Source organism: Panthera uncia, chromosome B4 (assembly GCF_023721935.1).
Source record: "Panthera uncia isolate 11264 chromosome B4, Puncia_PCG_1.0, whole genome shotgun sequence".
NCBI lineage: Eukaryota > Metazoa > Chordata > Mammalia > Carnivora > Felidae > Panthera > Panthera uncia.
Genome location: NC_064809.1, coordinates 45,208,915 through 45,226,709, shown reverse-complemented (window position 1 = coordinate 45,226,709; position 17,795 = coordinate 45,208,915). Strand labels below are relative to the sequence as shown.

The 17,795-nt window shown below is 40.6% G+C and overlaps 1 protein-coding gene across 1 annotated transcript; it reads right to left on the bottom strand.

The window, feature by feature from the left end:
* Positions 1-1,316: 1,316 nt before the first annotated feature.
* On the bottom strand, positions 1,317-16,159 carry DDX47 (DEAD-box helicase 47). Its single transcript, XM_049625082.1, has 12 exons — positions 16,047-16,159; positions 15,082-15,175; positions 9,354-9,542; positions 9,032-9,103; positions 8,682-8,800; positions 8,031-8,102; positions 7,819-7,935; positions 7,141-7,287; positions 6,457-6,594; positions 4,440-4,510; positions 3,266-3,395; positions 1,317-1,721 (listed from the first exon to the last, which is right to left on the bottom strand). The coding sequence occupies exons 1-12, from the start codon at positions 16,131-16,133 to the stop codon at positions 1,590-1,592; spliced, it is 1,368 nt and encodes a 455-aa protein (XP_049481039.1). The 5' UTR covers positions 16,134-16,159; the 3' UTR covers positions 1,317-1,589.
* Positions 16,160-17,795: the final 1,636 nt, after the last annotated feature.

The following is a 17,795-nucleotide window of genomic DNA, read 5'->3' as shown; positions in this document are numbered from 1 at the left end:
ATTCACTTTTACCCAAAGGCTCAGAGAGAAAGTGTTGCTATTATCCAAGCCACTGCAGAAAGTTCCATCTGGAAAATACAACATTCAGGGAGAATTAGCCTCCAATCATACCCACAATTCAAAACAAAGTCACAGTTATGGCCCCCACTCAACTACTTGACTCCTGCTTTTCTTCTACCCTTTTTCTCCTTTCCTTCTTTCTGACTCCTAATTTTTCTAATTTAACCTTCACTCAAATGCACCATAACGAGGAGCAATGAAATTTGGAGCAACCTAAACAAAATAATCCATGTGTTTAGATTTCAATTAATTATAAATGCCTTATCCACAGGCATTCCTCTTAGGATACGTTTCTGGCAGAATGTACCCTATATTTATAAAGATCTTCCTGCAAGTAACCATCCACACCTGACTACCACAGAGAATTTTACTGACATCTATTTTTCACTTCTTGCCAGATACTTTGACTCTAAGACGCACTTTCCATTAAGATATACATAGAAAGTTTCTCTTCAAAACTCAATCTTAAACCACTGGAATCTCTTCACCCTGGTTCTGCCAATTCAGACCCTTTCTCTTCTAATAAAATTGTTACATTTGACAAAAATGATTAGGCATCTTCTATGAGTTGAAAGTCTTCAGGGCACAAGACTATTCATGACCGTGAAGCTCACAGCTGTTTCTGATTTCCATCAACTTTCCCCTATCTGACCCAGTCTCTACAGAGCCATGGTCTATTTTCTCTCCAGGAGCTGATGATCCAGCTTTACATATTCTGAGTTATGTAGCCATATAGATGGAGACAAAAGAGAAGAAACCAGTCTTCCTAACCCGAGCAGTCTTCTTCCTAACCCGAAAACAGTCTTCTTAAACCGAGCAGTCAGGGAAGTGAATGTACCTAGGGATCTAAGAGACTCTGCAGTCTTACTTAAGGCCTTTGATCCATCCCCAAGAAAAACACAACCACCTTTTAAGCAGGACTTCCCATTCAAAGCCATCCATCACCTCGTTCCCTTGCAGATCTTTAAAAATCATAAATAATGTTTACCTTAATTAAGAACAAGCAATGATTTCGCCACATAACTGCCACTGTCAATTTCTTAAGATCTTAATTAAATCTGTAAAGTCCCTCAACCCGTAAAGGTTTTCAAGGAGTTTGAATCTTTTAAAAATAGTAGGTAAATTTATTAGTCCACATTTGGTCTAATGAAGCACAAGCTGAGATTGCTTAAGTACCACCAGTTTTACAAATATAGAAGCTTCTTCCCTTTACAAATACAGGTCCAGAGCTCCATCAACCTAGTCCTTGACTTGCAGCTGAAAAAGCAAAAGGTCTGTGTGAAGTGATAAAAGAACACATCCTACTCATCTCGTGACCAAGAAACTAAAGCTGACACGAGCACCGTAAAGAGCGGTGTGCAGTAATGGCACCCTACGGAAGGAAAGCAAGTACTCAAGTAGATGAGCAGGTTCTCGACATCACTGTGACAGATTTCGGTCTGAGGAACTGTGCTGGAGGGGGGCTTCATCCTCTTCTACAATCCCCTTATACGAAACAAAAGGCTTAAATCAACTCTTTATAAAAGAAATTAACGGCCTTTCCGTCTCTTCATTTTCCCTCCAGCGACCTTGTTCCTGACACCCATAGCACCCTCCGTGTCGTCATTGTCCCCAGTGTCCTCCCGCACGCGTTTCTTCTTTTCTCCATGCTCCCTTAACTCCTGCAAGAAAAGAGAAAGGATGGGATTGAAAATGAATTACTGTCACTGAGGGTAACACATCCTGCTCTCCTCTCCTTAAAATCCAACACCGGGGCACCTGGGTGGCTCAGTCGGTTAAGCAGCTGACTTCAGCTCAGGTCATGATCTTGCAGTTCTTGAGTTCAAGCCCCGTGTTGGGCTCTGTGCTGGCAACTCCTGGAGCCTGCTTCGATTTCTGTGTCTCCTACTCTCTGCCCCTCCCCCACTCACGCTCTTTCTCTCTCAAAAATAAACATAAAAAAAAAAAAAAAAAACCACTACATAACTCCCTAATACCTCACACTAACAAAGGGAGAAGACCAAAACCCCAATACACAAAAATGTTTACATGAAAATTAAAACAATAAGCTATTATTTACACATGGCAGGCCAGCAAAGATTTAAGAGAATGGTAGTATCTAGTATTTGTCAAGGTGTGGGGACACCCACATAAACTGTTGCCGACAGCTCTTCTGGTGGGAGAGGGAGGAATCTGGTATTCTGTATGAATTCAAATTTTAACTCCATTTACTCCTCGGCCCGACAACTAATTCTACTTTTAGGAATTTATTCTAAGGAAACGAGTACACAAAGCTGTACATACTAGGATGTCCAACATGGTACTAGTTAAAACACAAAACATGTGAAAAAACATAAATATACACCCATGTAAGTCATGTTATATATTTATAATGGCATTTTTTGTAGCCACTGAGAAGTGATCACATTGCTCTATATTTGTTAAAATAGAAAAAATGTTAATCATATACAATTAGATAACATCTAATTATGGCTAAAAAAAGAAAAATAGCCAAATGTTATCAAGAGCCAAATGTTCACCGTGGGGGATAACTCATATGTCTCATTTACTATTTTAATCTTTTCCATATTTTCTGAAATTCTTTCCAATGTATATCTAATACTTTTATAAACCAAAATACCAAATGAGAGTTCTATGTGAGCAGAAAAACACAAGTCCACGCCTCAGCTACTCAGAAAGCAGCCCAGGGGCAAAGTTTCTTCATCCCCCCGACTAGAACTCTAGGGAGCAGATAGCACTTGCTAGGATTCTCTTTTACAATCTTCCCATCCTCACCGTTATTATTACTGCTACTTACTGTTAGTTACAAATGCAGTTCACGTTAGCTTATCTGATGCCCAAAAAACCTCTATAAGGATCAAGGTAACTGTTATTTCCAATTTACAGGCAAGGAACTGATTCCGAGAGGTCAGACGCATTGTTCAAACCACAATGTCCAATTCACAGCTGGGTCTTCTGATCTCAAATCCAGAGGTTTTCTTGCCACATGTGAAACATGAACAGTGGCTGAGCATGTGGTCACTGTGGTCAGACTGAGTCCAGACCTCGATTCAAATTACCTACCATCTCTACACGTTAGTATGCTCATCTTAAATTTAGAATAAAATAATACTTCCTGCAGTTAGTTATGAGGATTAATCCAACAGCATCTAGCACGTAGTTACCATTATTTGCATAAAAGTTGGTGAAAAAGTAAGTTGCATACCATTCGGGCAAATCTTTGGGCTTCAGTGACACGCTCTGTCAGCATCATAACCTCATCATCCTGTGTTGGAAAGACAGGCAGTTTCTTCCCAATTAAGTGTTCTATGCGCTGGAAGAGTTCTACATCATACCTGAGGAAGGAAAATTGGTGTGGTTTTGGCTGGCTGACAACGCAGCTGTCTCTCCATTCCCAAACTACACATTATGCGGTATGAGGCAACTGACGTTAGTTTTAAACAATACTGAATCCAGAATACTGATTAGAGCAATCTTCAGTACAGAGCCCACTAGAAGATCACCCAACATATTTTTACTCCCAGAAAAGCCAAAATTTTGTCTCTCTAAAAACAAAATCGGGGCGCCTGGGTGGCTCAGTCGGTTAAGTGTTTGACTTCGGCTCTGGTCATGATCTCGTGGTTTGTGCTGGAGCCCCATGTCGGGCTCTGTGCTGACAGCTCGGAGCCTGGAGCCTGCTTCGGATTCTGTGTCTCCCTCTCTCTCTGCCCCTCCCCTGCTAATGCTCTGTCTGTCAAAAATAAACATTAAAGTTTTTTATTTTAATTTTTTTAGATTTTTTTAACGTTTATTTATTTTTGAGACAGAGAGAGACAGAGCATGAACGGGGGAGGGTCAGAGAGAGAGGGAGACACAGAATCTGAAACAGGCTCCAGGCTCTGAGCAGTCAGCACAGAGCCCGACGCAGGGCTCGAACTCACAGACAGTGAGATCGTGACCTGAGCCGAAGTCGGACGCTTAACCGACTGAGCCACCCAGGCGCCCCTAAAGTTTTTTAAGCAAAATCAAAATAATTATTCTAATACTCTGAGTTGAGGGAAAAGTCACTACTCTCCAGCTTCAGCAGTTGAAAGAAGGAGCAGGGGTTTGTGTGTTTCTATATGCCAAATGCTACATTAGATCATACATATATATATATATATACATGTATCCTATATATATATAGGATACATGTATATATATATATACATATGTATATAATCTTCATTAATGCTCTGTTAAGTAGATACCATTATTTCCATTTTACAAATGCTGAAAACAACATGAAGGAGCTTAAATGACTATTACAGTAAGTGGCAAAGTCAGGCCACCAAGTCAGTCTGCACCAAAGCTCTGCTCTTTTCTCTGCATTGTTCTGCTCCTGAAGTCAATTTACTTACTGTGTGACAAAGGTGATAGCCTTTCCAGAACGCCCAGCTCGAGCGGTTCGACCTACTCGATGGATATAATCCTGAGAAAAAAAGCATAAATAAATCTGAGTTACATAAAATTTAAATAAAAAACTATGAACACAAAGTCTTACTGCAAACTTCTGAAAGGAAATAAACTCATGTTGAAACATGGAAAAATGGACTGGGCAATTTGTTCAGATAAAGCTACTTCATCTTTTTTATTTTCCTTGCAGCACAAAACTGACTCTCTTTTCTTTACAGAAAGACAAATCTAAAGCATATCTACATGGCTGCCGACAACATGGTCTAGAGAAAAACAGCACTGGATCTAGAGGCAGACCTGCATCATGGCTCTGGTCTTACCACCTACCAGCTACACAACTATCTACAAGTCACATAGCCTCTTCGAATCTTGGTTTCTATCTATAAAACAGGGATAGAAACACATGCCCACACTCAGAGTTATTGGGAAAATCAAATGAGACAGCACCTTGTCTACAGCAGTTAAATACAAAGCCAAGAGATACTAGTTGTTCTGGGGGCAATTCTGTCCTCCCCAGGGATATTTGGAAATGTCAGAACACATATGCGGTTGTCATAATGTCACCTATGGGTAGAGGCCAGGAATGCTGCTAAGCATCCTACAATGCGAAGGACAGCCCCACAGCAAAGAATCTGCTGGCCCAAAACATTAATAGTGCCAAGGCTGAGAAACCCTGAGATACACTGAGAACCACAAGCTGACGACTCTGAAGAAGTAAGACTGACAAAGATCAGCACGTGCTGCATCTACTCCTGTGATCTCACACCTCTCTTTGGCTACCTTCATTCACATTTATTAATATCACATCCTCAGGCACATGCAAGATAACGAGAATAAAATAAATCAAGAGCTTTCCCAGTTTTTGATACTTAACCAATAAAGGATTAAGAAGAAAAAAAAAAAGGATACAGAAAACATTCCATTAAGAAACACAGTTTGGAGGGGCATCTGGGTGGCCCAATCAGTTAAGCATCTGACTCTTGATTTCAGCTCAGGTCATGATCTTGCGGTCATGGGATCGAGTCCCATGTAGGGCTCTGCTCTGACAGCAACAGAGCTTGCTTGGGATTCTCTCCTTCCCTCTCAAAATAAATAAGTAAACATTAAAAAAAAAAAAAGAATATTTTTAAAAAATACACTTTGGACGCATTGGAATATTATTCAGCCATAAAAAAGAGTTGAATCTTACCATCTGCAATAATAGAGATGGACGTTAAAGACATTATGCTAAGTGAAATAAGTCTGAAAAAAATAAATAGTGTATGATCTAACTTATATGTGGAATCTAAAAAAAAACAAACTGAGCTCATAACATAGACAACATATTTGGTGGTTTCCAAAGGTGGAAATAATGGGAGTAGGGAATCAACTGGGTGAAGGGAGTCAGAAAGTACAAACCTCAAGTTATAATACAAGTAAGCCATGGGAGTGAAATGCACAGCATAGCAAAAATAGTTAATAATACTATATTACACATTTGAAAGCTGCTAAGAGAGTAGACCTTAAAAGTTCTCAGTGCAAGAAAAAAAACTCATATAACAATGTATGGTAACTAGACTTGTGGCAATCATTTTTTGATATATACAAACATCATACCATTATGTTATACAACTAAAACTAATCTTTTATGTCAATTATACCTCAATTTAAAAAAAAAAAAGAAAGAAAGAAATACAGTTCAAAACTAGAAAGTCAAGTCAGCAGGGACACCTGGGTGGCTGAGTCAGTTGAGTGTCCGACTTCCGCTCAGGTCATGATCTCATAGTTTGTAGGTTCAAGCCCCACATGGGGCTCTGTGCTGACAGCTCAAGAGTCTGGAGCCTTCCTCAGATTCTGTGTCTCCCTCTCTCTCCTCCCCCCCCATTCACATTCTGTCTCTCTCTCAAAAAAAAACATTACACATCAAATCAACATTAAAAAAATTTTTTTTTTAAAGAAAGTCAGGTCAGCAATGGGACTCACCTTGGAATGGGTAGGAATGTCAAAGTTAACAACTACATCCACATGAGGTATGTCCAAACCTCGGCTTGCAACATCAGTTGCTAGAAGAATAGAACGAGCCTTTGCCTTAAACTTATTAAGGGATCCTAAGCGTTTGCTCTGACATGATGAAAAGAAATGAAAAGAATGTTAATCTTGATAAACTAAGGAATCTCAGAATCTAAGACACACAAACTAGAAACACTAAATATAAGAACCAAGACAGAAATTTTTAAAAGGATGTTTCCCCTAAGTCCAAACTAGGCTCCACAGATCAGAAGGAAACATGGAAGCAACAAAAAAATATTTAAGACGAGGCTAGAAAATACTAACAGGAAATGGGGATTGTTTAACATGACAGATAGTTGAAAAATAATTTATGAAACATCTTTAGAGACCAAAGAATCAACGTTAGCACTAGGGCTGAATAAATCAACTGAAAAGCTTCCATACCAGACAAGTAACTATGAAATCTTCTAATTTGAGCCTCTTACTATCCTAAAAGGAGGAAGTAAGCAACTAGAGCAACACTTTAAAGCCCATAAAATCAAAACAATTCTGAAAAGATGCATGAACACCTCATGTTGTTATTGTATAGAACTACTGCTATAAGCTTTACCCTTTTCACACCACGTTTCACCACTAATGATGCCAAAGAATCTTTACCTGACTCATCTGTCCATGGAGGGGGATAGCAGTGAATCCAAGATTTCGAAGCAGCAAAGCTGTTCTCTGAGTATTGTTACAGGTGCTGCAGAATATCATAAAGGAGTTTCCAGCCAGTTCATTTAGAATGTAAACCAGGTAGGTATCCTAAGTTACAAACCCAAAACAATCAATGTAAGTAACTGATCTGAAGAAAAGACTGGAGTTCCGGGAAGATAAATTATCTAAAAAACTAAGCCTATAGTTGACTCTCAATTACCCAGACCCCAGCTGCCAGTTTGCACTCCTGAAGCAGCATTATCATCTCTGTGAACCATGAATTTCACATGCCTGGAGCCAAGCACAAGGAAATCTATACTCGGCAACCAGGAAAAGTCCCTACATCAAAGCATAAAACGAGGGTCCCTTGCCTATAAAAAAGCCACATAATCAGGAGACAAAAGAAAAACTACTTCAAGAACGGGGCTGGAAAGGAATTACATCATGACTTCATTATTGTGGTTTAGCATGCTGTGAATTCCCGGAATGTTTGACTTTATCAGTGATAAATATAAGCACAGTATGTGTTCTAAAACAAACAGTAGCACAACTCTTAGCTAATCAAAAGTGGACACACTTTCAGATGCTTTAGTGAGGAAGGAGAGGGAGAGGCAGGAATGATCAAAGTAAACACTTTACCTTGAATTTAGAAGGAATAAAAAGGTAATATTGCTGTAATTTCTCAACTGTCTGGTATTTGGAGGAAACAGCACATTTCACAGGATTCTTCAGTGCTGCTCGCTGAAGTTTTTGCACCTGCAGAAAAAACCTGGAATAGTACACTGATTCCTAAATGCTGTTTTTACTTATCACTTAATAAAGAAGAAATCAGAAGTGCTAGAAAACTTCACCTTCTTGGTCATGGTGGCTGAGAAGAGAAACGTTTTCCGATCTCGGGGAATCACTTTGAGGATCTTGTCAACCTAAGGCACAAAGAAAGGATACCAACGTAACATTTAGAGTGGATATTTACAAATGCTCTTTGTGAAGCAGAGAATGAAAAACTAAATATATCACTGTGGGAATTTGGGAACTCAAAAATTCCATTCAATTCAGCTAAAATTTATTGAATATTTATTATTTGTACCATACTATATGCTGTTTTAAAAAAATGCCACTCAGAGAAAAGAACAGTTTAAATTACAGTAGAGCTAATCTAAGAGAAAAGTCAAAAGTGTTCATCAACTAAGTTATGAGTGGGTCAGCTATGATGACAGAAAATAAAAATATTTCAAGGTATACGAAAGAGGTATATATCAAATAAAATAGAAACGAAATCTGGTAGAAATTTCTCATCTCTAAAACTACAGTCAGACTATATTCTCTAGAGGATACTGAGGCACTGACAACGTGAGGAACACCAAGACTGAAAAAAAGGCAGCAGAAATGTTTAAATTAACTGATAATGATATAGTATTCCACAAAGCAGTTGTGCAATGAACCAAAGTTTGAAAGAGGGCACTTGAGATGTCCTACGATGAGGAAAGAAACTGGGTGCTCACCTCTGTCTCAAAATCCATATTCAATATTCGGTCTGCCTCATCCATAACCAAGTATTTGAGGGCTCTTAAGTTGAAACCTTTTGTATTTTCCAAGTGGTCTATCAGTCGACCAGGAGTTGCTATCAAGAAAGGTTGAAGAGAAAGGGCAATGTTTAAGAACTAGGACAAAAAGAAAAGTTACCAACCACCCGACCCACCAAGCCCCCCAAAATTTCAGAAATTAAAAAATAAAACAAGACCACAAAAATCCTTTCTTCAAAATCTTTCTACACAAATAAGTTTTATGCAACATGGACAGATCTTCTCCAATTCATCGTTGTCAGTGTCTTTTACCGTTGTCAATTACTCACCAATTATTACATGTGGTTTTTTCGCCAGGGCCAGAGACTGGGACATTGAATCGATTCCACCTACAATCACAGCTACAGAAACAAAAAGAATACAGAACAGAGACCCTCAATTTTTTCCATAGTTCACTGAATACGTTTTAAGCCAGTGCTAGATTTCTACTTAAATTTTTCTTCCCGTATAACTTTCCCTAAAGCTAAAATACCAAATTCGCTCTCTTAAGGTCAATAAAGTCATGTTAATAATATTTGCTTCTATTCTCCTTTTCCATTCATTTTCAACTTATGAAGAAACTCTACAGTTCCTTTCCTGTCAGACACTTACCGCTTTGCACACCAATGGAAGACCCCAGGGCTTCAAACTGCTCTGAGATCTGAAAGGCCAACTCCCGAGTGGGCGTGAGAACTAAGGCAAACAATCGCTGGGGCGTCTCCAACAGTGCATTCAGAATGGGCAAAGCGAAGGCCCCCGTTTTTCCAGAGCCAGTTTCTGCCAGCCCGATGATATCACGACCTAGGAAGAAAAAGAAAACCTCTAACAGCAAAGAAACGCTCTCTGCATTATTTCCCTTTTTCTACAATGACACAACGTGGGCACAAAGTAGACAGTGAATAAATATTTGATGAACTGGAGGGAGAGGAAGGTTGAACAGACAGAAGACAGTCTCTGTCCTAGGTAAGCTTAAAACCCAGGGGTGACATACACAAATATGATATAATGTGATAAGGGCTTTACAACAGGCCCCTACAACATACAGTGAGAACACAACGGAAGGAGTAACTCACTGCCCAGGGGAGTCAGGAAAGGCTAACAGACCTGATGAGTAAATTAAATCTGGAATTAAGCAAAGAAAGAAAGGAAGCACGTTCCTATAAGAGAACAGAGGATGGAGGCTGTAAAGAACACAGCCATGTGCAGGGAGAGTGAGAAGTACAATGCGGCAGGAACACAGAAATGTTAAGGAGGGAGAGGGAGAAGAATGAGGCTAGAAAGCCATGATAGGGTGTTTTGATGCCTTCCTGTAAGAGAGAGAATTAAAGGATTTTAAGCAGGGAACATGACGATCAATGTTACTCCTTAGGAAGATAATCCCTATGCCTGATGGCATAATGAGCCAAGGAGCTCAACAGTACATGCATTTACACTGCTTCTTCTGAGGGAAGAATGCCGTAAGTAATCCCTTAAGAAGAGGTCCCCATGGTCTGTTATCACCAATCAAGCCGTAACTATAAGATTTGGAAATTAACTCCCAAACCAAGGCCACCATCTCTAGGCTGGCTGGCTGCAGCTCACAAGGTAGCTGTGCACTCCAACAGCGCCTGCTGAGATTGCTTCCTAGTGATAATGACCTCCACGGTTGATGCTCACATTGTTCCCTGACTGTATATAACTGCTGAGATTTCCTTACCTAGAGATTAACCCTACAATAAACCCCTTTTCTCCGAGGTTACCTGGGTGACTCTCTTCCTCATGACCTAAGATGACCTTAACAGAATGGGGAACACACAGGAAAGTAAGAGCTCAGTTAGGATACCAGGGGAGTTAGTATGGTGGTCTGAACTGAGGCAAGACAGTGAGGATAAAAACGAGATGTACAAAGTAATGAAAGAAAATGTGGTTGACACATGGGTTTCTAAGGGTATATAGAAAATTAGCTCTGGTGAGGAAAACAATGACTCTGGTTTGAACATAGGAACTTGAGGTTTCTGCAACAGGCTCAGAGAGAAATATCTAAAAACCAGTTGGACGCACTTGTTTGGAGCTCAGCAGAGAAGTACAGGCTAGAAACACAGAAGTGGGAGCATCCTAACAGTTTTGCTCCCCCAAAGGCAGACACATCAGAATAACCTATGGGATTCTTATACCTATACATGCCCAGGTCACACATGTGGAAATTCTGATTCAGTGACTCTAGAAATCGCTACTGTTTTACAAGTAAGACAGGTAATTCTGATGAGCACTGGCTGAGACTCATTGATGCAGATAGTGTTAAAGCTTCAGGACTGGATGAGAAATCTTAGTAGTGTTTTCAGAGTGAGGAAAAAAAAAAAGGATAAAGATAGAATTAACCTTACAAGGAAAAAGGAAAGGAACCAGAAGAATCTCATAAAGAATAGCTGGAAAGACAGAAGATAATACTGACTTGAAATTGAGGAGGAAGAGAGCTCAAGAAAGGAGAGTGATTGATATCAAGTAGAGCAGACTTCTCAACATCCGTCTTTTAGACATTGATCACTTAAACTAGGATCCTGCCAAGCCAGAGCGAACAATGCCATAGTCTAGTGAATTCTACCATTTACCCTTCTAAACAGTAACATCGATGTTACCTATAAAAGTACAGGTGTAGATGTGAATTATAAGTCAGACCAGACAATGCACTAATTTTGTAAAGGTCAGAGCAACAAATGACAATATACGGATAAAATTTCTCCCTCATTTACTAACTTTAATGTTCCTCTTGGTTGTAGGGTAAGTGATAATGCATTGCAACAGCCTCTACCTATTTGTGAGCTAAGGGCTTCCAAAGCCTTTTATTCCCCAACTTTGTGGGGATTCTGCCCTCCCTGCCTGGGTACAACACACCTTCTAGAACAGGAAAATAAAAACAAGAACAAGAACAAAAACACACCCACTGGGATCTGTTCCCCTTTTCTTTCAAGGGAAGTCTTAAAATTTCAGAAGAAAGGGGTATACAAGAAAGATTTAGGGAGATAAAGGAGCTTAAGTCTCTCAATCCATGTGGCTGTAACACCCACCGCCCACAAAGCAATATTCACTTTGTGAAATTATTTTTCTCTATTATCTCTTTTCTTCTTCTCACAACCTGTAAGCCTTTCCAGTGGTAGTATCTGTGTAGAATGAACACCCAGTAAGAGGAGCAGGAATAAATTCATTCACCTGCCACACTGCTAGCACCTAACACAACTACTTGGTATATGGCAGCCTTTCAAAAAACTGTCTGAAATTCCTAGAGGACTTTGAGTGATCTCTGAATTAAAAATAAACTTAATATGGAGTGTCTGGGTGGCTCAGTCGGTTAAGCGTCCGACTTCAGCTCAGGTCATGATCTCACGGATGGTGGGTTCGAGCCCCCATCGGGCTCTGTGCTGACAGATTGGTGCCTGGAGCCTGCTTTGGATTCTGTGTCTCCCTCTCTCTCTGTCCCTCCCCTGTTAGTGCTGTGTCTCTCAAAAACAGATTAAAATGTTAAAAAATTTTTTTGAAAAATAAACTTAATACATGAAACAGATGGGAAGAAAAGCATCCTCAAAAATCATCAAAAGATTTTGCTCTCCCCACTGTAACACTATAATATAGGGCCAAGAACACAGGCTTTTCACTAGAACATCCTATTATTCAAATTCTAGCTCTACTGATAACAAGTTATGTGCACCCACCCAAGGTACTTAATCCACTGGCCATCACCAATAAAATAATCATTCCTGCCTTTCAGAATTGTTGTAAGTTTAAGAACAATGGATGGACCCAGGATGCCATAATTTTGTAGAAACTGACACCATCATTAGTACTCAAACTAAATTTTAAAGTTAATTTAAGAGAAGACAAAAGAAAAACTTTGTTAGATTATTTAAATCTCTTGCTTAGAGCCAGCGTCTATAGGTTTTTTAAATGAAGCATTTGTAAACTGCTCCTTAGAATGAGATAACCTCAAGAATAAGAATACTTTCCATGATGATTATATCAGTCACATTACTCAGTTCCTAGTAATCTTTCATGGACTCCTACTTTCTCTGCATTAAATACAAACTTTTTACTGAAAACATTATAAATAATTTAAGAATTATTACCACCCCCTAATTTGGGTTCATTCTTCCAACACATGCTGTAGGGCAGGCAGGAAAATGCCAGAAAGCACCAACCCTTCTTTTTGCTTTTTAAAGCAATTCCAGTACTTCTGATTGCCGAAACTTCTTCCCCACTAATGGCCTTTACACAATCCTCATCCTCTTAGCGTCTCTAGACAACTTGAAAGTGTTTACAACCCCCTCCCTAAAACACTCTCCCTTACCTAATTTGTATGAAACTGTCCTCTCATGATTTTCAACCTGTTATTGAGTCTCCATTTCTCCCCTTGTCATCTCTTGACCCTATGTGGCAACCTCAGCCATTTCCACAGTTTCAGCTACAACTTCTCTTTGGATGTGGTATCTGCATCCAGTTCTGGACTCTTAATCAAGCTCTAATTCCCAGATTCCACCTGTGCGTCAGTCAAGTCTATTTCTTTGATGCCCGAAATCAATTATTTCCAACTGAACTCCTCTTTCCTGAAATTATTTTTCCTCCTATGTTCCCTTTTTACACCAGTAATATGTCCTAAACACACAGGCAACGATCCTAGATTTCCCTACCCCTTGCCTTCCATTAACTAACTAGTTATAAAATCATGATGACTCCTTTTCTATCATTTTTCTTTCTTTCTCACTACCTCTACCCTACCCTTTATTTATTGCCAAAATTACCGCGATGCCCTCCTAATTGGTCTCCCAGCCTCTTGTCTCTCATCTCTAAATTTCCTTATAAAGCTATGAGATTAATAGTCCAAGAAAACAACTCTAAGCATTTCATTCTCCTGCTAAAAAAATAATCCCCAAAGGCACTCCACTGCCCATGGAACAAAGACCAAATTCCTTTACCCACATTTAAGTCCTGCATAATCTGGCCCCAAAGACTTTACTAATCCTTTCCCTATTCTCTATTAAGTAGTTGCAAGCCTCCACACATGCCCATGTGTTCCAGCCTCCTTAGCTTTTTTTTCATATTGTTCCCTATGCCTAGAAGGTCCTCCCCTCCCATCATGCACGAATGTCTAAATGTTATTCAGTCTTCAAGGTTCCGCTTGAATGTCCTTCCAACCTTTCCAGCCAAAAACTAAAGTTTACTCTAGTCCATTCCAATGAGTAGTAATCTCTTCTCCTCCCTCAGTGCACTTGGAATGTAACTTTCTTATGTCCCAGTTCACTTTGTAATAGATTTATAATTGTCTCCTTACTAGACTCTAAGTTCTTAGAGTGGGCAGAATCTTAACTTCTGGTGCCTTACACTTGTATCAGATACTTACTATTTATAGAAGGAGCAAATGGAATTTCATAGAGTAAGTCTAATTACTTTCCCACATGACAGCTCTCCAAATCACTGAAGTCAGTTACCATATCCCATCCAGATCTACTCTTCTGCAGACTGAATGCACTCAGGTCCTTTAACTATTTAGGACTATTCTTGTTACTATACCACACTCACTGCCACTCTTGGTCCCTCAAAACTGGGCCCCAGAACTAAGCATAATATTCTAGATGTGTTCTAACGAGCAAAAGCATTTCTCTCACTAGAGCTAGTTCAAGAGTTCTTAACCTGGGACATATGGGAGAGGAATTCAGAGTGAGGGGTAAATCCTACATACGGATACGTTCATACTTTTTTTTTTTTTTTTTTTGCTTGCCTGGAAAATCTCTTATACTAATGTAGCTAAGATTCCATTCATTTTCTCTATGGAACTTAATGAATTTCAGTGAACATTGCTAGGTCTCTTTTACCACCAACCCTAACACTGTGAAGCTGGGCTTTGGGAATCTAAGAGCAGCACTTTACCTCTACTCCCATGAAAGTTCACCTTGTTAGTTTCAGTCCCACTAGTCATCAAACACGTTAGCCATTCTTCTGAAAATCTGATAAACACGTCTCACAAAGTGAGAGCTCCCAACTCCTCTAGATACTGATGTGTGTTCCAGGCATCCTTATGTAAATCTGCACTTACTGATTCATAATTCCTAACAAGTTTCTTTTTCATACACTTTAATCCAGTGTGTCCTTAAAGTTAGCACCTGTTGCAAACAACAAATCTCCTTATAGAAAGTAAGCTCAGAACAGAATTACTTTTTCAAAAGCCAATACGCCACAAATTTTGTATCTTTAGTGACCATATTTTTATATTACTTGAAGTATACAACAACAGCTCTCAAAAGTGGTTAAGTAGTTGATTGAGTATAACTTCATACTGAACCTGTATTAAGCCACATGTTTAATTTCAACCTACCTTGTAAGGCCAAAGGAATAGCTTCAATCTGGATCTTTGTGGGCTTTGTCCATCCCAACTGGTCACAAGCTTCACACAACACATCTGTCACACCCTTAGAATTCAGAAAAATACACTTTAGCAAAGAGGAACACACACACTTGCCTCCCAGCTAATTTTTTTTTTTAATGTTTATTTTATTTTTGAGAGAAAGAGAGAGCATGAGCAGGGGAGGGGCAGAGAGGGGGTTAACACAAAATCCGAAGCAGGCTCCAAGCTCTGAGCTGTCAGCACAGAGCCGCAGCCAGGCTGGAACCCGGGAACCACAAGATCGTGACCCGAGCCAAAGTCGGCTGCTTAACCCACTGAGCCACCCAGGCGCCCCTGCCTCCATCCTAATTAAATGACTATCGGAGCCACCCTGCTGGTGACATGTGCATCCCTCACGCTTGGATTCAAGAAGTATTGCGAGCCTACTCGGTCCGCTCTTTATGAGCACTAGGAGACAGCAGTACTTCAAGACTTAACACTTTCTACTCAAAGAGACAAACCCAAACTCTTCACGTGCACTATTTCATTCAAGCCTCACAATTCGCTGAAGTACGTATTATTACCCCCAATTTACAGATGTGGAAAGTGAGGCACCGCGAGGTAACAACGTGCCCCTAGTAAGTGACTTGGGTCAACATCCAAACCCGTTGCATCTTACTCCGAGGGGGTGAGGGGGGAACTTACAAATACAAACGTCGCCACACCAAAAGGGAGAAAAGCGCAAATGGGGACTCTCAGGGACGGGCAGCCCTCCCACCATCCAAACCCAGAGGCTTAGGGAGAGCGTCTGGAACCCAAGTTTCGGAAATTCTGAAGGAAACCCGAGCTAGGCCCCAGCTGCGTCTATACACTGTTAGCCGGAACCTAAGGCAAATGGACTCTGCCTGCGCCCAGTGTCAGCAGTACAAAGAAAAGCCTGAGTCATCCACGCTCACCAGATCTTTAAAAGTTTTAGTTTCCTCCTCTTGCACCGCCGGCTGAGGCGCTTCGGTCGGAGAATCGTGCTCCTCGGGCGCCGCCATGTCTTCCGCGCACTCCGGAAGCGGGTCACCGGCGCGCGGGGTGCCGGGAAATGTAGTTTTAGTTCTCCCCGGCCAGCGTGTTCTGGGCGCCCCCCTGCGGACTGGTTGGGATTTGCCGGCCGGAAGGCTGAGGCCCTGTGGAACTTAGTTTTTAAAAGGGGGTGGGGGATGGATATTAACGTGTAGGCTTGTGGAACTGAGAGGAGTGCAGAAGGCACTGATGACCTGGGCCTCCTGTCTGCCCTTTAGGATCCTTATAAGAAGTTATTCCCACCTCTCACGCCTGTTATGTTGCTTGCGTCTCCAATCATACAGCATTGAACAGGGTGATACTGCAATATTATTTATTATAATTGTTTCATTCATTTACTCAGTTGAACCCACCATATGCTAGGGCTATACTAGATGCCTAGTGGCCAGGACAGCATCCGTTGCTGTGGAGAAGACAGATAATGAATAAATGATCACAGATAATTTCAAACTGTGAAAAATGCTATGATGTAACAAACAAATAAAAATGATGGAGAGTAACCTGGGGAGGACAGGTTGTGGGGACAACTGTGAGCTTGGGCAAGGCCTCTGGGAAGCAGTGATAATTGAGCTGAGATCTCACTGGTGAGAAGACAGTCCCTTGAAGAGTCCAGGGGACAATTATTTCAGACTAAAGGAACAGCAAACGCAAAGGTCCAGAGGAAGTGTAGCCAATGAGGCTGTTCTGGGAAACAGTCTGCCACTACTGAGGCAAATTAAAAGTTATTTTATGTTGCAGGTGCCTGTGCCCAGCAAGCACAACCCTCCAGCATGCAGGTTCTCACACGGAGCCACAATGCTCATATTATTGGAGGCAGCTGGTATGCATCCTTGGGAGAGTGGATAATTAAAACGTGTCCACGGTGTGAGCAAATGGGCCTATAACAATACAGCTAGATCTCAAAAACCTAGTGCTGAGTGGGAAAAGTATAAAATATGTCATGTGCATTTAAAAAATATACCCAGGGGGTGCCTGGGTGTCTTAGTTGGGTCAGCATCCGACTCTGGATTTTGGCTCAGGTCAGGATCTCAGTGTCGTGGGCTCGAGCCCTGGGTCCACGCTGAGCCTGGAGCCTGCTTAAGATTCTCTCTTCCTCTTTCTTTCTCTCTGTGCCCCTCTCACCTGCTCTCTCTCTCTCTCTCTCTCAAATTAAAAAAAAAAAAAAAAATTAGGGGCACCTGGGTGGCTCAGTAGGTTAACCATTCAACTTCAGCTCAGGTCATGATCTCGTGGTTCGTCGGTTCAAAACCCAGCTCAGGCTCTGATACCTGCTTCGAATTCTGTGTCTCCCTCTCTCTCTGCCTCTACCCCACACACACTCTGTCTCTCTCTCTCTCAAAAATAAATAAATGTTAAAAAAATTAATAGTAATACAATTTTTTTAAATATTTTTTATTAAAAAAATAATTTCTAAAGATGTACTCCATTAAAAATAAAATAAGGTAAAAATTTTGCCCACAAAAATATCACTTTCTGCTAGAGCACATACAAATAGGATACACTTCAGACATTTGAGAACGGTTACCATGGAGAGAGAGGAACTGTGATAAAACTGGGAATGAGGGAACTGGAAATAAAAGAATACATACACAAAGCAGGAGAAGGGACTTGTGACAATGTGCCTTGACCTG

What these genes read in the sequence shown, in the direction of transcription:
- DDX47 (XM_049625082.1), bottom strand. Translation starts at nt 16,133, where the DNA reads ATGGCGGCGCCCGAGGAGCACGATTCTCCGACCGAAGCGCCTCAGCCG. An exon ending in ATATGGATTTTGAGACAGAG is followed by an intron (nt 8,103 to 8,681) that starts GTGAGCACCCAG and finishes TTTGTGCCTTAG; the next exon opens with GTTGACAAGATCCTCAAAGT. An exon ending in ACATTCCTACCCATTCCAAG is followed by an intron (nt 4,511 to 6,456) that starts GTGAGTCCCATT and finishes TTTTTTTCTCAG; the next exon opens with GATTATATCCATCGAGTAGG.